General features: G+C 36.7%; 1 protein-coding gene across 1 annotated transcript in view; it reads right to left on the bottom strand.

Annotated features, from left to right (window-relative positions):
* The window catches only part of LOC144453507 (kinetochore-associated protein 1-like), a 52,659-nt gene that overhangs the window by 3,284 nt on the left and 28,603 nt on the right, over positions 1 to 20,772 (bottom strand). Inside the window, exons 8-14 of the mRNA XM_078144820.1 lie at positions 20,284 to 20,368; positions 17,246 to 17,304; positions 12,800 to 12,918; positions 11,352 to 11,496; positions 8,051 to 8,227; positions 5,041 to 5,250; positions 492 to 628 (exon numbers count right to left, since the gene is read on the bottom strand). Coding sequence (XP_078000946.1) covers positions 492 to 628; positions 5,041 to 5,250; positions 8,051 to 8,227; positions 11,352 to 11,496; positions 12,800 to 12,918; positions 17,246 to 17,304; positions 20,284 to 20,368 — 932 coding nt within the window. The remainder of the gene's footprint in view (positions 1 to 491; positions 629 to 5,040; positions 5,251 to 8,050; positions 8,228 to 11,351; positions 11,497 to 12,799; positions 12,919 to 17,245; positions 17,305 to 20,283; positions 20,369 to 20,772) is intronic.

Below are 20,772 nucleotides of genomic sequence, written 5' to 3'. Positions count from 1 at the left end.
TATTTTCCAACATATACTACAATGCACTGCGGTGTTTTACCAAAGTATTTTCCAACATATACTACATTGCACCATTTTACCAAAGAATTTTCCAACATATACTACAATGCACTGCGGATTTTTACTAAAGTATTTTCCAACATATACTACAATGCACTGCGGTGTTTTACCAAAGAATTTTCCAACATATACTACATTGCACCATTTTACCAAAGTATTTTCCAACATATACTACAATGCACTGCGGAGTTTTACCAAAGTATTTTCCAACATATACTGCAGTGCACTGCGGAGTTTTACCAAAGTATTTTCCAACATATACTACAATGCACTGTGGTGTTTTACCAAAGTATTTTCCAACATATACTACAATGCACTGTGGTGTTTTACCAAAGTATTTTCCAACATATACTACAGTGCAGCAACTTTCAGAAGTATGTATTGTCTAAGAAATCATAAATGTACAAATGTATGTATCCAGCTTTTAATACCTGAATTTCTTCTCTCCATATGCCATGATGAAAGTATCTAATCGATGTTTTATTTTCATTACTTCTGTCATTCTATCTGCCAATATGTAGGAAGTGCTACTACAATGGCCGCTCTTTGTACCTATCCATTTCAAAACCTGACAATGACAAGAATGATTTGTGTTACAATTTCATCATTGGCATTATCAGCTGAACAGATCTCCCATCATATTTGACTACTCAAAATCCAATGTCTCTTTGTATGGGCATATGTGTGACAAACATCGAAGACTTATCCCCAACATTTAAACTTACCAATTCGTACTTTGAATCTTTATATATGATATAATATGACCCCATTTGGTCTTTACAATGAAGGTCCCTAAAGTGATGTGAATATGGTCTTTACAATGAAGGTCCCTATAGTGATGTGTATTTGGTCTTTACAATGAAGGTCCCTAAAGTGATGTGAATATGGTCTTTACAATGAAGGTCCCTATAGTGATGTGAATATGGTCTTTACAATGAAGGTCCCTATAGTGATGTGAATATGGTCTTTACAATGAAGGTCCCATTAGTGATGTGAATATGGTCTTTACAATGAAGGTCCCTATAGTGATGTGAATATGGTCTTTACAATGAAGGTCCCTATAGTGATGTGCATTTGGTCTTTACAATGAAGGTCCCTATAGTGATGTGCATTGGTCTTTACAATGAAGGTCCCTATAGTGATGTGAATATGGTCTTTACAATGAAGGTCCCTATAGTGATGTGAATATGGTCTTTACAATGAAGGTCCCTATAGTGATGTGAATATGGTCTTTACAATGAAGGTCCCTATAGTGATGAGAATATGGTCTTTACAATAAAGGTCCCTATAGTGATGTGAATATGGTCTTTACAATAAAGGTCCTTATAGTGATGTGAATATGGTCTTTACAATAAAGGTCCCTATAGTGATGTGAATATGGTCTTTACAATAAAGGTCCCTATAGTGATGTGAATATGGTCTTTACAATGAAGGTCCCTATAGTGATGTGAATATGGTCTTTACAATGAAGGTCCCTATAGTGATGTGAATATGGTCTTTACAATGAAGGTCCCTATAGTGATGAGAATATGGTCTTTACAATAAAGGTCCCTATAGTGATGTGAATATGGTCTTTACAATGAAGGTCCTTATAGTGATGTGAATATGGTCTTTACAATAAAGGTCCCTATAGTGATGAGAATATGGTCTTTACAATAAAGGTCCCTATAGTGATGTGAATATGGTCTTTACAATAAAGGTCCCTATAGTGATGTGAATATGGTCTTTACAATAAAGGTCCCTATAGTGATGTGAATATGGTCTTTACAATAAAGGTCCCTATAGTGATGTGAATATGGTCTTTACAATGAAGGTCCCTATAGTGATGTGAATATGGTCTTTACAATGAAGGTCCCTATAGTGATGTGAATATGGTCTTTACAATGAAGGTCCCTATAGTGATGTGTATTTGGTCTTTACAATGAAGGTCCCTATAGTGATGTGAATATGGTCTTTACAATGAAGGTCCCTATAGTGATGTGAATATGGTCTTTACAATGAAGGTCCCTATAGTGATGAGAATATGATCTTTACAATGAAGGTCCCTATAGTGATGTGAATATGGTCTTTACAATGAAGGTCCCTATACTGATGTGAATATGGTCTTTACAATGAAGGTCCCTATAGTGATGTGAATATGGTCTTTACAATGAAGGTCCCTATACTGATGTGAATATGGTCTTTACAATGAAGGTCCCTATAGTGATGTGAATATGGTCTTTACAATGAAGGTCCCTATAGTGATGTGAATATGGTCTTTACAATGAAGGTCCCTATAGTGATGTGAATATGGTCTTTACAATGAAGGTCCCTATAGTGATGTGAATATGGTCTTTACAATGAAGGTCCCTATAGTGATGTGAATATGGTCTTTACAATGAAGGTCCCTATAGTGATGTGAATATGGTCTTTACAATGAAGGTCCCTATAGTGATGTGAATATGGTCTTTACAATAAAGGTCCCTATAGTGATGTGAATATGGTCTTTACAATGAAGGTCCCTAAAGTGATGTGAATATGGTCTTTACAATGAAGGTCCCTATAGTGATGTGTATTTGGTCTTTACAATGAAGGTCCCTAAAGTGATGTGAATATGGTCTTTACAATGAAGGTCCCTATAGTGATGTGAATATGGTCTTTACAATGAAGGTCCCTATAGTGATGTGAATATGGTCTTTACAATGAAGGTCCCATTAGTGATGTGAATATGGTCTTTACAATGAAGGTCCCTATAGTGATGTGAATATGGTCTTTACAATGAAGGTCCCTATAGTGATGTGCATTTGGTCTTTACAATGAAGGTCCCTATAGTGATGTGCATTGGTCTTTACAATGAAGGTCCCTATAGTGATGTGAATATGGTCTTTACAATGAAGGTCCCTATAGTGATGTGAATATGGTCTTTACAATGAAGGTCCCTATAGTGATGTGAATATGGTCTTTACAATGAAGGTCCCTATAGTGATGAGAATATGGTCTTTACAATAAAGGTCCCTATAGTGATGTGAATATGGTCTTTACAATGAAGGTCCCTATAGTGATGTGAATATGGTCTTTACAATAAAGGTCCTTATAGTGATGTGAATATGGTCTTTACAATAAAGGTCCCTATAGTGATGTGAATATGGTCTTTACAATAAAGGTCCCTATAGTGATGTGAATATGGTCTTTACAATGAAGGTCCCTATAGTGATGTGAATATGGTCTTTACAATAAAGGTCCCTATAGTGATGTGTATTTGGTCTTTACAATAAAGGTCCCTATAGTGATGTGAATATGGTCTTTACAATGAAGGTCCCTATAGTGATGTGAATATGGTCTTTACAATAAAGGTCCCTATAGTGATGTGAATATGGTCTTTACAATGAAGGTCCCTAAAGTGATGTGAATATGGTCTTTACAATAAAGGTCCCTATAGTGATGTGAATATGGTCTTTACAATAAAGGTCCCTATAGTGATGTGTATTATTGGAATGTAGTATCTGATAGTTGTGTAAGATTTGGTTTTAACAAATCCAAGCATTAAAAAGCTATACGTGAACACATTGAACATTTTGGGTATTTTGACAGTGAAATCAGTAGTTATGGTCAAAGGGTACATTGTTATCTGAAAAGCTATCAAGGATTTCGTGGAGACGTTCAAATGAGGACTAACTATAAAGCTTCTAGAGTAAATGGGAAAAACTGTGAATTTTTTAGATAAAAACAGCCACCATTTGGCCATAAGTGTTAATACCACATAGCAAAAGTAATATATGCTGACCTCAGTCTGTAACATTAGTACCAGATTTGTTTGAAATCAGCTAGTGAATGTAGGTGTGTATACACATTTCGAATATATTTAGCTATTTGACCTTAAACTTAAAGGTAAAAGGTCAGCCAGAGATGAATTGAAAATGCTCCCGTATGTGGGGAAATGTTGTTAATGTGCTTGCCAAAACTTTCAAATGTCTTTCTGTACTGTTGTACCTTTGTATAATGAATATCTTAGCAAATTCACTTGAATTGATTATAGTCCTGGTTATATATCCCTTATTGCAAAAGTTCATCAAATATGCAAATTAGCAACTGAATCGATACCATCATATCTTTGCTCGGTCAATATCTTTAGCAAGTTTCATCAAATTTGGTGCAGTCTTTTGTTAATTATGCAAATGAGCAATTAATTGACGCCACTATTCATATCTCTGCATGATCAATATCTGTGGCAAGTTTCATTAAATTTGGTGTAGTCTTTCTTGCCCTAATTGCCATTAATTATGCAAATGAGCAATTAATTGACACCACTAAACTTCATAAGAACTATAATATCTTTGTATGATCAATATCTGTCAAAGTCAAGGTGTCAGTAGAAAGCTTGTCAACATTGATAACATGGGTATAGACACTAAAATAAAGTCTCTATCAACTAAGCTTTCCATGTTACTAGGCAAAATGTTAATTTTATGACAAAAATGGCCACCAGTTTGGATGTTATCGCAAGAGTAAAGAACTGAAAAGACACTGATCATATGATGTACACGTACTACAATATGTCTGTGATACACAGGAATTGGCTTGATTTTGTTAATTCATCAAAAGGTCTCAAAAGATAGCTTGTATCAGATAATATAAGGGGCAGATACTTGAACGGAGTCTATGTATTACAGTTTTAGAGTTATGCAGTAAATAATGATTTTAACTACAAATATAACTGCCATTCAGAAAAAGTGAATAAGTACCAAAAATAATGCCTGTGTATAACTTCTTTTCTTCAATTTTACTTGTAAACATTATTTAAAAGAAATTGGCAATATGTAAATACTATAACGTGTCTGTGATAGACAGGAATTGGCTTGATGTTGATATTGATTTTTTAACTGCAAATATGGCCGCCATTTGGGCAAATTTGAATATATCAAAAAACAGAAACTATGATAGATAGACAGACAGACACACTCACACCCCCCCCCCCCCCCATACACACACACACATTCTTACCCTTGACTTGGCATAGTTGAGTAGGTCAATGGTATACTGGTATGTAGGAAATGAAGCCAAGGTGCAAGTTTGTACAATGTGGTCAATATCCGAGATATTTTCCAAGCAGTCCTTGAGAGATGAGAAGAGCTGCTGTACATCAATATCTTGATGACTAACACTTTCAGTTGTCTTATCAAGGAGGAAATCACTCTTTACTTTATAAACAAGCTGAAACAATCAAATACAACAATCAGTGGGTATGTTATTGAGGTAACATTATTGCAACAATCATTGGGTATGTTATTGAGGTAACGTTATTGCAACAATCATTGGGTATGTTATTGAGGTAACATTATTGCAACAATCATTGGGTATGTTATTGAGGTAACGTTATTGCAACAATCATTGGGTATGTTATTGAGGTAATGTTATTGCAATCATTGGGTATGTTATTGAGGTAACGTTATTGCAACAATCATTGGGTATGTTATTGAGGTAACATTATTGCAACAATCATTGGGTATGTTATTGAGGTAACGATTGCAACAATCATTGGGTATGTTATTGAGGTAATGTTATTGCAACAATCATTGGGTATGTTATTGAGGTAACGTTATTGCAACAATCATTGGGTATGTTATTGAGGTAACGTTATTACAATCATTGGGTATGTTAATGAGGTAACGTTATTACAATCAGTGGGTATGTTATTGAGGTAACGTTATTGCAACAATCATTGGGTATGTTATTGAGGTAACATTATTGCAACAATCATTGGGTATGTTATTGAGGTAACGATTGCAACAATCATTGGGTATGTTATTGAGGTAATGTTATTGCAACAATCATTGGGTATGTTATTGAGGTAACGTTATTGCAACAATCATTGGGTATGTTATTGAGGTAATGTTATTGCAACAATCATTGGGTATGTTATTGAGGTAACGTTATTGCAACAATCATTGGGTATGTTATTGAGGTAACGTTATTGCAACAATCATTGGGTATGTTATTGAGGTAACGTTATTGCAACAATCATTGGGTATGTTATTGAGGTAATGTTATTGCAACAATCATTGGGTATGTTATTGAGGTAACGTTATTGCAACAATCATTGGGTATGTTATTGAGGTAACATTATTACAATCATTGGGTATGTTATTGAGGTAACGTTATTACAATCATTGGGTATGTTATTGAGGTAACATTATTGCAACAATCATTGGGTATGTTATTGAGGTAACGTTATTACAATCATTGGGTATGTTATTGAGGTAACGTTATTACAATCATTGGGTATGTTATTGAGGTAATGTTATTGCAACAATCATTGGGTATGTTATTGAGGTAACGTTATTACAATCATTGGGTATGTTATTGAGGTAACATTATTGCAACAATCATTGGGTATGTTATTGAGGTAACGTTATTACAATCATTGGGTATGTTATTGAGGTAACGTTATTACAATCATTGGGTATGTTAATGAGGTAACGTTATTACAACGATTGATGTACACTTTCTTTATTTTGGTGTATAAATCAATGGCTGTTTAATAATACTAGTAAAACAAAAGCAGGTATAAAAGTGTAACACATTTTCTCATTCCATAAATTACTGCCTTCAACAGCTTTTCTAATGGTATTCACGGTTGTTGTTCACGGAAACCTAATCACTGGAGTAACGAAAGAAATCGTTCACGAACAGACAAACACAATAGCTAACTCGCTGTGCTTGGACAGTCTGCATGTACGATGAATAGTTGGAACGACGGGATTATCGATATATCGCTTGATCCTAACGCAACTTTCACTGTATAGATACTCAAAAATGAACAATCTTTTAAGACAAAATATTTTTTTAAATGTTTGTTTCCGATAACATGACTATAGAAAATAGGGTAAGTGGTTTAGATTACGGCGACTCCGAGAGATAAGATACTTATTGATCACCATTCTTTTGCAATCAGTACAAGTTTGTGAGGTGTAAAAGTAAATGAAGACATTTGTAAGTTAAGCAGATGAACACGTTATGCAGAGTGTACTGTGTCATCTAAAATGACCTAGTTTCTCTCTCTGGGAGGTATGCAAGACCCCAAATACAGGGGAAGTCCGATCAGAACTGAGACTCTCAAAACGAAGGACATGCTATCTCTCAAATCCAGTTTCAGATATGTTCTCACTTTGTACTTCCTCCAAAATGAGAGGTATATACCTCAATAACATACCCAATGATTGTTGCAATAATGTTACCTCAATAACATACCCAATGATTGTAATAACGTTACCTCAATAACATACCCAATGATTGTTGCAATAACGTTACCTCAATAACATACCCAATGATTGTAATAACATTACCTCAATAACATACCCAATGATTGTAATAACGTTACCTCAATAACATACCCAATGATTGTAATAACGTTACCTCAATAACATACCCAATGATTGTAATAACGTTACCTCAATAACATACCCAATGATTGTAATAACGTTACCTCAATAACATACCCAATGATTGTAATAACGTTACCTCAATAACATACCCAATGATTGTAATAACGTTACCTCAATAACATACCCAATGATTGTAATAACGTTACCTCAATAACATACCCAATGATTGTAATAACGTTACCTCAATAACATACCCAATGATTGTAATAACGTTACCTCAATAACATACCTCAAGTAAACAACTAACTTATGGGGCCATAGAAAAATTGGACCGACTTGATAATTTCACAATCGAAAAACATCCGATAATGAAATGGTGTCATTCTTGTATGAGACAATGTACGACATACATGGCATCCACTCTCAGCGCTGTGCCGTAAACAAACTGCATAGTCGTTAATCGGTGTATAAATGTGGTCATATTTCTGATTCAACACTGTCACTGTGATACACACTTCTGAAAAACAACGAAAAAATAACCTGACATGCATAAATTTACAGAAATCTTAAACAATTTGGCTTGCCGAATGTTTATTGACACAATGTGACAGTTATCAAAGTTAGTTTACCTCAATGTCCAGTGCAAACTGTTTAGCAAATTTGAGAGCTTCATCAAATCTCTTCTTTCGCAGCAGCCTGTGGAATCTAGTTTCTGGTTGGGCCTCCATCAGACATCGTAATCTGAGAGTACTGATGAATTCATAATCATTGTCTTCTAACACACCTTCTACTAGGAAGATGCCATCCTAGGAACAAATAAGTTAATTTCAGACACTGATTAGAACTGTACAAAGTTACTGAGTAAGTTCAAAATCCAATTCAAAAAGTTCAAGGGTACAACTTGATTTCTCCATGAAAGTAGGTTTTTTTTTTGCATAAAACATAGTACAGACATGATCTGAAACCCATACATACACACATACATACATACATACATACATACATGGGTACTTGACTTTCTATTCTCTTGTCATATATCAACCACGATAATACATGTAAGTAGTCAATGTTTAATATACTCTATATATTGTGTATATCTAGATACTACTCTAGACTTCTGAATATTAACACAAGCACAATTTTGCTTTGGTTCACATCTACAGATTTCATCAACATAAAGCAATTGAGAATTTCAGAATTTCAAAAAGTTCTCTTTACATAATCATTTTAATGAAGTAGTTTACAGACAGTACATGCACCTGACTCCTTCAGCATTAAAGCCTATTACCACTTACCAGGCTGATGACAAGTGTTGAATGGGGTATCACTTACCTAGTTGATTGGGGCATTGACAAGTGTTAAATGGGGTATCACTTACCTAGTTGATTGGGGCATTGACAAGTGTTGAATGGGGTATCACTTACCTGGCTGATTGGGGCATTGACAAGTGTTGAATGGGGTATCACTTACCTAGTTGATTGGGGCATTGACAAGTGTTAAATGGGGTATCACTTACCTAGTTGATTGGGGCATTGACAAGTGTTGAATGGGGTATCACTTACATGGTTGATTGGGGCATTGACAAGTGTTGAATGGGGTATCACTTACCTAGTTGATTGGGGCATTGACAAGTGTTGAATGGGGTATCACTTACCTAGTTGATTGGGGCATTGACAAGTGTTGAATGGGGTATCACTTACCTAGTTGATTGGGGCATTGACAAGTGTTGAATGGGGTATCACTTACCTAGTTGATTGGGGCATTGACAAGTGTTAAATGGGGTATCACTTACCTAGTTGATTGGGGCATTGACAAGTGTTGAATGGGGCATTGACAAGTGTTGAATGGGGTATCACTTACCTAGTTGATTGGGGCATTGACAAGTGTTGAATGGGGTATCACTTACATGGTTGATTGGGGCATTGACAAGTGTTGAATGGGGTATCACTTACCTGGTTGATTGGGGCATTGACAAGTGTTGAATGGGGTATCACTTACCTGGTTGATTGGGGCATTGACAAGTGTTGAATGGGGTATCACTTACATGGTTGATTGGGGCATTGACAAGTGTTGAATGGGGTATCACTTACATGGTTGATTGGGGCATTGACAAGTGTTGAATGGGGTATCACTTACCTAGTTGATTGGGGCATTGACAAGTGTTGAATGGCGTATCACTTACATGGTTGATTGGGGCATTGACAAGTGTTGAATGGGGTATCACTTACCTAGTTGATTGGGGCATTGACAAGTGTTGAATGGGGTATCACTTACCTAGTTGATTGGGGCATTGACAAGTGTTGAATGGGGTATCACTTACCTGGTTGATTGGGGCATTGACAAGTGTTGAATGGGGTATCACTTACCTGGCTGATTGGGGCATTGACAAGTGTTGAATGGGGTATCACTTACCTAGTTGATTGGGGCATTGACAAGTGTTAAATGGGGTATCACTTACATGGTTGATTGGGGCATTGACAAGTGTTGAATGGGGTATCACTTACATGGTTGATTAGGGCATTGACAAGTGTTGAATGGGGTATCACTTACCTGGCTGATTGGGGCATTGACAAGTGTTGAATGGGGTATCACTTACCTAGTTGATTGGGGCATTGACAAGTGTTGAATGGGGTATCACTTACATGGTTGATTAGGGCATTGACAAGTGTTGAATGGGGTATCACTTACATGGTTGATTAGGGCATTGACAAGTGTTGAATGGGGTATCACTTACCTAGTTGATTGGGGCATTGACAAGTGTTGAATGGGGTATCACTTACATGGTTGATTAGGGCATTGACAAGTGTTGAATGGGGTATCACTTACATGGTTGATTGGGGCATTGACAAGTGTTGAATGGGGTATCACTTACATGGTTGATTAGGGCATTGACAAGTGTTGAATGGGGTATCACTTACATGGTTGATTAGGGCATTGACAAGTGTTAAATGGGGTGTCACTTACATGGTTGATTGGGGCATTGACAAGTGTTGAATGGGGTATCACTTACATGGTTGATTGGGGCATTGACAAGTGTTGAATGGGGTATCACTTACCTGGTTGATTGGGGCATTGACAAGTGTTGAATGGGGTATCACTTACATGGTTGATTGGGGCATTGACAAGTGTTGAATGGGGTATCACTTACCTAGTTGATTGGGGCATTGACAAGTGTTGAATGGCGTATCACTTACCTAGTTGATTGGGGCATTGACAAGTGTTGAATGGGGTATCACTTACATGGTTGATTGGGGCATTGACAAGTGTTGAATGGGGTATCACTTACCTGGTTGATTGGGGCATTGACAAGTGTTGAATGGGGTATCACTTACCTAGTTGATTGGGGCATTGACAAGTGTTGAATGGGGTATCACTTACCTAGTTGATTGGGGCATTGACAAGTGTTGAATGGGGTATCACTTACCTAGTTGATTGGGGCATTGACAAGTGTTGAATGGGGTATCACTTACATGGTTGATTGGGGCATTGACAAGTGTTGAATGGGGTATCACTTACCTAGTTGATTGGGGCATTGACAAGTGTTGAATGGCGTATCACTTACCTAGTTGATTGGGGCATTGACAAGTGTTGAATGGGGTATCACTTACATGGTTGATTGGGGCATTGACAAGTGTTGAATGGGGTATCACTTACCTGGTTGATTGGGGCATTGACAAGTGTTGAATGGGGTATCACTTACCTGGTTGATTGGGGCATTGACAAGTGTTGAATGGGGTATCACTTACCTAGTTGATTGGGGCATTGACAAGTGTTGAATGGGGTATCACTTACCTGGTTGATTGGGACATTGACAAGTGTTGAATGGGGTACCACTTACCTAGTTGATTGGGGCATTGACAAGTGTTGAATGGGGTATCACTTACATGGTTGATTGGGGCATTGACAAGTGTTGAATGGGGTATCACTTACCTGGCTGATTGGGGCATTGACAAGTGTTGAATGGGGTGCGACCTCTAGTGAGTAGACTGCTTCCATAGTTGGTAGTGAATAGACTTTCACAAAACACTGTGGGTTTGATACAGTCAGCACAATCAGCTTCAAATGGGAACCAAGTCTAGTGTTTGTAAGATACAACAATGTAGATTCACTGAGTACGTCATAATAAGTTAGCCACTAGACTACTAGACTGACCGGTAAAGGGGTCATGATAAGTTAGCCACTAGACTGACCTATACAGGGGTCATGATCAGTTAGCCACTAGACTACTAGACTGACCTATACAGGGGTCGTGATAAGTTAGCCACTAGACTGACCTATACAGGGGTCATGATCAGTTAGCCACTAGACTACTAGACTGACCTATACAGGGGTCATGATAAGTTAGCCACTAGACTACTAGACTGGCCTATACAGGGGTCGTGATAAGTTAGCCACTAGACTGACCTATACAGGGGTAATGATAAGTTAGCCACTAGATTGACCTATACAGGTGTCATGATAAGTTAGCCACTAGATTGACCTATACAGGGGTCATGATAAGTTAGCCACTAGATTGACCTATACAGGGGTCATGATAAGTTAGCCACAAGACTGATCTATACAGGGGTCATGATAAGTTAGCCACTAGACTGACCTATACAGGTGTCATGATAAGTTAGCCACTAGACTGACCTATACAGGGGTCAGATCATACAATTTAACTGACTTAAATCTCAAGGTGTTATTTTTTCATTTCAAAGAAATTATAGTTTATTTTTCCAGAAATACTTTGTATTATTCAGTGTATTTCACAACACCATGCAGTTTCTCTGTTTGATACAACCAAGCAGAAACCAATAAGAAACATAGACATGCTACACTTTAAGATCGTGAGATTGAATGAGTACAGTTGCATGCTACATTTTGTGTTAGTGAAATGAACTACACGTGCCACCATCCAGACATCAAATGAACACCGCAAAGGACATTTTATGCACCCTTCATCGGGTGTTTGATACTAAGAAAAACATTCAAATTTGGTGCCCGAATGTCTGCAATACATTTAAATGGTTTAGACTAAATGTAGCAAAAATGCAATCTTGCTATTGAAGTTTCTTGTTGGTTTCTGTGTGGTTGTATCACACAGAAAAGCTCCACGTTACTGTGAAATAGACTGCATGTCAACAATGAACTGTCATTTACTGTGTAGTGACAGAATGTCTACATCAGATCATGGACATTTCTGAATATTTTATTTTTGTGAACCTTAAGTCTCATTTTCCAGGAGTTACACTTTATATAATTTATTTGAATTTTTCCAGGAAAAAATTCCATGAATTCTAAACCTCGCTTATTGATACCTTGCATTCCTTTCATAATGCCATTGTAATCTATGACAAGGAAATTGATGAAGACTAAATACAGAGAATCAATCTTACCCATTATTCTTAGTTTGATGCACAGATCCAGCAGCTGACAGAATGAAGTCTTGAATGTGCATCTCTGACCAGTAGGCAATAGTAGTTAAAAATCTAAGATCCCACAAACTTAAACAGTGCTGGCAATATGCAAATAAGAGGAAAGGTTGGATTTAATATTGAAATGAAATACAGGACTGGTGAATCACTATATATTATACATAACGGCACATGTACTTCATCATAACACCTTAACTAGACATGAACTGAAAATGCTCCCGTATGTGGGGAAATGTTGTTAATGTGCTTGCCGAAACTTTCAAATGTCTTTCTGTACTGTTGTACCTTTGTATAATGAATATCTTAGCAAATTCACTTGAATTGATTATAGTCCTGGTTATATATCCCTTATTGCAAAAGTTCATCCAATATGCAAATTAGCAATTGAATCAATACCATCATACCTTTGCTCGGTCAATATCTTTAGCAAGTTTCATCAAATTTGGTGAAGTCTTTCTTGGAACAGACTGTAACAGCCCAAGTTCATTAATTATGCAAACGAGCAATTAATTGACACCACTAAATTTCATTAAGAACCATCATATCTCTGAATGATCAATATTTGTAGCAAGTTTCATCAAATTTGGTAAAGTCTTTCTTGGTCTAGGCCCTAATTGCCAAAGTTTGTTAACTATGCAAATGAGCAATTAATTGACACCACTAAATTTCATTAAGAACCATCATATCTCTGTATGATCAATATTTGTAGCAAGTTTCATCAAATTTGGTAAAGTCTTTCTTGGTCTAGGCCCTAATTGCCAAAGTTTGTTAACTATGCAAATGAGCAATTAATTGACACCACTAAATTTCATTAAGAACCATCATATCTCTGTATGATCAATATTTGTAGCAAGTTTCATCAAATTTGGTAAAGTCTTTCTTGGTCTAGGCCCTAATTGCCAAAGTTTGTTAACTATGCAAATGAGCAATTAATTGACACCACTAAATGTCATTAAGAACCATCATATCTCTGTATGATCAATATCTGTGGCAAGTTTCATCAAATTTGGCATAGTCTTTCTTGGTCTGGGCCCTAATTGCCAAAGTTCATTAATTATGCAAATGAGTAATTAATTGACAGTACTTAATTTCTGTAAGAACTATCATACAGGGCCAGTCAGGAAAGTGTACTAATCGCCTTTGTTAACTAGTTTGACTAAATTGATGGTATCATTTTCTTCAAGTCTAAAGTCTGCCCCAAGATCAAATACACACGACATTACAAACACTGATTACGGCCTGGCTGGGTGCCTACTAAGTTATGGTATGGCTTCACTGTGTGTAGCAACATTGAAAAACATTACAATGAAACAAGCCGAGACATATATAAAACCAGATTTAAACTGAATGTCTTCCGTAAGGGCAAAGTTTTGAGATTGTCGTTCCTACAGACAATTGTTGGAATATAACAGAACAAATGCAATAAGTTATTTTTTCTCATTGATTGCTATTTGTCCATTGCTGTTAGTGATCTTCTGGCCAACCACAACATGTAATGTGAAGCTTTATAGAATGTTGTAGCATAGCACTCACCATAGGAAGAGTTTTAAAGGCCCCCAAAAAAATTGTTTCTGGTCAGTGCCCATCACTTAAGTACCCCCCTTCCTGAGTTAATTTTTTCTTTCGTAAGCCAATTAAAAAAAGTAACTCTCCCTACATTAATTGCCACCAGTGAAGACAACTGAAAAACTAATCATGAACTAGCATATGACATCTGCCCCACATACACACTTGCTGTAAAGTACTAAATAAAAAGAACAGTAACTGCAATGATAAGTAGATTGATTAACATTTGTTGAGAATGTAAAAAAAAAAATACCGCCAATGGCGTTGTAGCACAACTGTACAATTTTTTAAAATGTTTATCCATATGGTAGTCCATGCTAACAAGAAGTGTTCATATGTTGAATGACTATCAAGTTTCCTATCCAACCATTTTGCTATCTTTACGATATATGCTATCATTTGGCTGTTGCTATGGGCGTGGTCATGTTGCTAGATATATTTGAATACATTTTTAAATGTTTTTGTTCACTTGTGTATGGATTCCTGATATTATCTTTGCCATATATGTGATCATTTGGCTGTTGCTATGGGTGCGGTCTTGTTGCTAGGCAAATTTACATACATTTTTTGAATGTTTATTTAATTGTCTATTAATCCCTGTTGTTATCTTTGTGAAATACATGACCATTTGGCTGTTGCTATGGGCATGGTCATGGTTGCTAGGGTATTTGCATACATTTTTTGAATGTTTACTCATTTGCCTCCCAGATGATGTTGTTATTTGACCAAAATATACTGCCATTTGGTTGTTGCTAAGGGCATGGTCATGGTCGCTAGGGCCAATTTTCTCAAAATGTTTTGAAGAAAATCTGCAGAATAACACTTTCAGAAACATCTCGCCAAGTTTCAGACTCAGTGACCACATACTTTTTGAGATATAAGTTTTTGACCAAAAATGAACATTTTTACACCTAATTTGCATATCACTCATGGAATCATTATATGCTTAATATTTCTTCATCCATACATCCCTAGATGCATTCCCATTAAATTTCAGCCCAATCTGCTCAGCAGTTTTGGAATTATAGATTTTTAACCAAAAAGACACATTTTTAGCCCTAATTTAGCCTTCATCCATACATCCCTAGATGCATTCCCATTAAATTTCAGCCCAATCTGCTCAGCAGTTTTGGAATTATAGATTTTTAACCAAAAAGACACATTTTTAGCCCTAATTTGCATATCACTGATGGAATCATGTCATGAACAAATCTTACTTTACACCCCCTTTAACAATGTTCCCACCAAATTTTGCACCAATCTGCCCAGTAGTTTCTGAGTTTAAGTGTTTTGACCAAAAATCACATTTTTTACCCAAATCACATACCTGCGATCATTTTGATTTGAACAATTTTCCAACTAGACACCCAAGGTAATGGACCCACCAAATATCATGGCAATCGGTTCAGCAGTTTTTGACTTTAAGTTGTTTACACACACACACACACACACACACACACACACACACACACACACACACACACACACACACACACATACACACACACACACACAGACAGACAGACACCAGGCGATCCCTATAGCACTACTGAACCTCAGTTCAGTTGTGCTAAAAATTGCATCTTTGCACCTCATTAGACAACATTTCCTGACGAGAAACTATTTTTTTCCTTTTTAGTGGCCTACCAAAATATGCCAATAACATAATTATTAAAACTAAAAGCTACATTAGTAATACAGGTGCGCTTTGGTATCACAAATGTATGTACCAAATTATAATGAATTTGAAGCGTGCGTTCTTGAGATATAGCCTAATTAGTGAAAACAATTAATTATGTAAATTGCTCATTAATATTCATGGCATGTTTACCAAAACCTAATCAGTTCTTGCCATTACCCTATGGAACATGTGTACAAAATTTCATTTGAATTGAGCCAGTCGTGTTTTAGAAAATGGTGATAAAGTCGCACCACTTTAGACGACATTTCCTGACAAGAAACTATTTTTTTCTGTTATGTGGCCAATCGAAAATATGCCAATAACTTATTAAAACTAAAAGCTACATTAGTAATATTTTTTAGGACAGGTGCGCTTTGGTATCGCAAATGTGTGTACCAAGTTATAATGAATTTGAGGCGTGCATTCTTGAGATATAGCCTAATTACCGAAAATCATTAATTACATAAATTGCTCATTAATATTCATGAGATTTTAACCAAAACCTAATCAAGTCTTGCCATTACCCTACGAAATATGTCTTTAGAATTTCGTTTGAATTGAGCAAGCGGTTATGGAGAAAACGATGACACAGATCCTTTAATGTCCATGACGATTGTGTGTACAATGTACCGAAAATATGCCAATATCTTATTAAAACTAAAAGCTACATTAGTAATATTTTCAGGACAGGTGCACTTTGGTATCGCAAATGTGTGTACCAAGTTATAATGAATTTGAAGCGTGCATTCTTGAGATATAGCCTAATTACCGAAAATCATTAATTACGTAAATTGCTCATTAATATTCACAGGATTTTTACCAAAACCTAATCAAGTCTTGCCATTACCCTACGGAATACGTCTTCAAAATTTCGTTTGAATTGAGCAAGCCGTTATGGAGAAAACGATGACACAGACAGAGAGACACACACACACACACAGACACACAGACTTCCACCCATAAATATATATCTCTTCCTTGCGGAAGAAAAAATTACATCATGAAGATCAAATTCAATTTTCAATAACGCTGGAATCATGGAATTCTGAGTCTGATGATGGTAGAAGTAGTGGCCAGGTCAGCTTCCATCAGCTTATTGATATGACCCATATTATTGCCATGATCATATTACTAATATGCACACAGAAAGAATTTCAAACCTGTTCATCTAAAGCATACAGTCTTTTGCCATCAACTCTGCACTTCACTATGGCACAATCTGATGAGATAATTTGACAAATGTACATAATGTAAGATATAGTCACTAAGTATCATAAGCAATTATAACTATATACCAATGTAGGGCAATGAGGAAACCAAATACACCAAAGTGGATATCATAGTGTATACTAGTATTACATATACAGTACAACATATACCAATGTAGGGTAATAATCACTAAAGCCATACATGTACACCATTGAGATGCAATGATATAACAACTATATGACATGCGAATGCCTGTGTGGCATACTCTTCATGTTTGAATGTCTGTTTGTGGTCTGTATGTAGTCATATCTGAAGCATAGCAAGTGAAAGTGCAGAGGAAAACACCACAAGCATGAGCGCATACAAATACCCAAAGTATGGCACATTGGCACTCACATGTTATGTGATGCTGTTATCACTACATTAGGCTTATCCAGAACAGACAATTTTACAAATACCCAAAGTATGGCACATTGGCACTCACATGTTATGTGATGCTGTTATCACTACATTAGGCTTATCCAGAACAGACAATTTTACAAATACCCAAAGTATGGCACATTGGCACTCACATGTTATGTGATGCTGTTATCACTACATTAGGCTTATCCAGAACAGACAATTTTACAAATACCCAAAGTATGGCACATTGGCACTCACATGTTATGTGATGCTGTTATCACTACATTAGGCTTATCCAGAATGCCACATTGGCACTCACATGTTATGTGATGCTGTTATCACTACATTAGGCTTATCCAGAATGCCACATTGGCACTCACATGTTATGTGATGCTGTTATCACTACATTAGGCTTATCCAGAATGCCACATTGGCACTCACATGTTATGTGATGCTGTTATCACTACATTAGGCTTACCACATTGGCACTCACATGTTATGTGATGCTGTTATCACTACATTAGGCTTACCACATTGGCACTCACATGTTATGTGATGCTGTTATCACTACATTAGGCACTCACATGTTATGTGATGCTGTTATCACTACATTAGGCTTATCACATTGGCACTCACATGTTATGTGATGCTGTTATCACTACATTAGGCACTCACATGTTATGTGATGCTGTTATCACTACATTAGGCTTATCACATTGGCACTCACATGTTATGTGATGCTGTTATCACTACATTAGGCACTCACATGTTATGTGATGCTGTTATCACTACATTAGGCACTCACATGTTATGTGATGCTGTTATCACTACATTAGGCTTACCACATTGGCACTCACATGTTATGTGATGCTGTTATCACTACATTAGGCACTCACATGTTATGTGATGCTGTTATCACTACATTAGGCTTATCACATTGGCACTCACATGTTATGTGATGCTGTTATCACTACATTAGGCACTCACATGTTATGTGATGCTGTTATCACTACATTAGGCTTATCACATTGGCACTCACATGTTATGTGATGCTGTTATCACTACATTAGGCACTCACATGTTATGTGATGCTGTTATCACTAAATTAGGCACTCACATGTTATGTGATGCTGTTATCACTACATTAGGCACTCACATGTTATGTGATGCTGTTATCACTACATTAGGCTTATCACATTGGCACTCACATGTTATGTGATGCTGTTATCACTACATTAGGCACTCACATGTTATGTGATGCTGTTATCACTACATTAGGCACTCACATGTTATGTGATGCTGTTATCACTACATTAGGCACTCACATGTTATGTGATGCTGTTATCACTACATTAGGCTTATCCAGAATGCCACATTGGCACTCACATGTTATGTGATGCTGTTATCACTACATTAGGCTTATCACATTAGGCACTCACATGTTATGTGATACTGTTATCACTACATTAGGCACTCACATGTTATGTGATACTGTTATCACTACATTAGGCACTCACATGTTATGTGATACTGTTATCACTACATTAGGCACTCACATGTTATGTGATACTGTTATCACTACATTGGCACTCACATGTTATGTGATGCTGTTATCACTACATTGGCACTCACATGTTATGTGATACTGTTATCACTACATTAGGCACTCACATGTTATGTGATACTGTTATCACTACATTAGGCACTCACATGTTATGTGATACTGTTATCACTACATTAGGCACTCACATGTTATGTGATACTGTTATCACTACATTAGGCACTCACATGTTATGTGATACTGTTATCACTACATTAGGCTTATCACATTGGCACTCACATGTTATGTGATACTGTTATCACTACATTAGGCACTCACATGTTATGTGATACTGTTATCACTACATTAGGCTTATCACATTGGCACTCACATGTTATGTGATGCTGTTATCACTACATTAGGCACTCACATGTTATGTGATACTGTTATCACTACATTAGGCACTCACATGTTATGTGATGCTGTTATCACTACATTAGGCACTCACATGTTATGTGATGCTGTTATCACTACATTAGGCACTCACATGTTATGTGATGCTGTTATCACTACATTAGGCACTCACATGTTATGTGATGCTGTTATCACTACATTAGGCTTATCCAGAACAGACAATTTTACAAATAGAAAACAATTCAAACTGGTGTTTGTGTGTCCTAGCTAAGTCACACACTTATTGGCATACACTCTGCAGGTATATAATAATGTTTTCAGTTACACTGCAGTGCACACACCAATAGTGTATTCACACAGTGATGCAAATAATCAATGGTACTCTACAAGTACAATTGTGTAATATTACACACTTATTGCCTGGTTATGAGGGCACTAGTAGACGATCTCTTATCCCAAGGACTGATATGGTAAAATAGAAAAAAGTAATATAATTATCCCTGTATGCAAATTGAGGTCGCTATGGGTCACTAGGCAGCATATCATGTGACACGGTCTAAGCCAATCAATGAAGGCTGTATGAAATAAATGTGCTATAAAACACTATATTCCAATTATTCTAATTTTACTCACCTGCTGTAATATGCTCAGCTGTCATAAATGGCTGCATTGTATCCTCTTGTTCATACCATATTGCTAGTGAAGAAGTACCTTTTCCCTGTCATTTAAACATATAATATTTGTACTTGTACAATGTATGATAAATCATAGACCCTCCACAGACCCTCAACCAACATGGAGGGTCTATGAGGGTGTATAATAAATCACAGACCCATCACAGACCCTCAACCAACATGGAGGGTCTATGAGGGTGTATGGATAAATCACAGACCCTCCACAGACCCTCAACCAACATGGAGGGTCTATGAGGGTGTATGGATAAATCACAGACCCTCCACAGACCCTCAACCAACATGGAGGGTCTATGAGGGTGTATGGATAAATCATAGACCCTCCACAGACCCTCAACCAACATGGAGGGTCTATGAGGGTGTATGATAAATCATAGACCCTCCACAGACCCTCAACCAACATGGAGGGTCTATGAGGGTGTATGGATAA

Source organism: Glandiceps talaboti, chromosome 2, assembly GCF_964340395.1.
Source record: "Glandiceps talaboti chromosome 2, keGlaTala1.1, whole genome shotgun sequence".
NCBI classification, from domain to species: Eukaryota; Metazoa; Hemichordata; class Enteropneusta; family Spengelidae; genus Glandiceps; species Glandiceps talaboti.
This window is presented reverse-complemented; position numbering and strand designations above follow the sequence as displayed.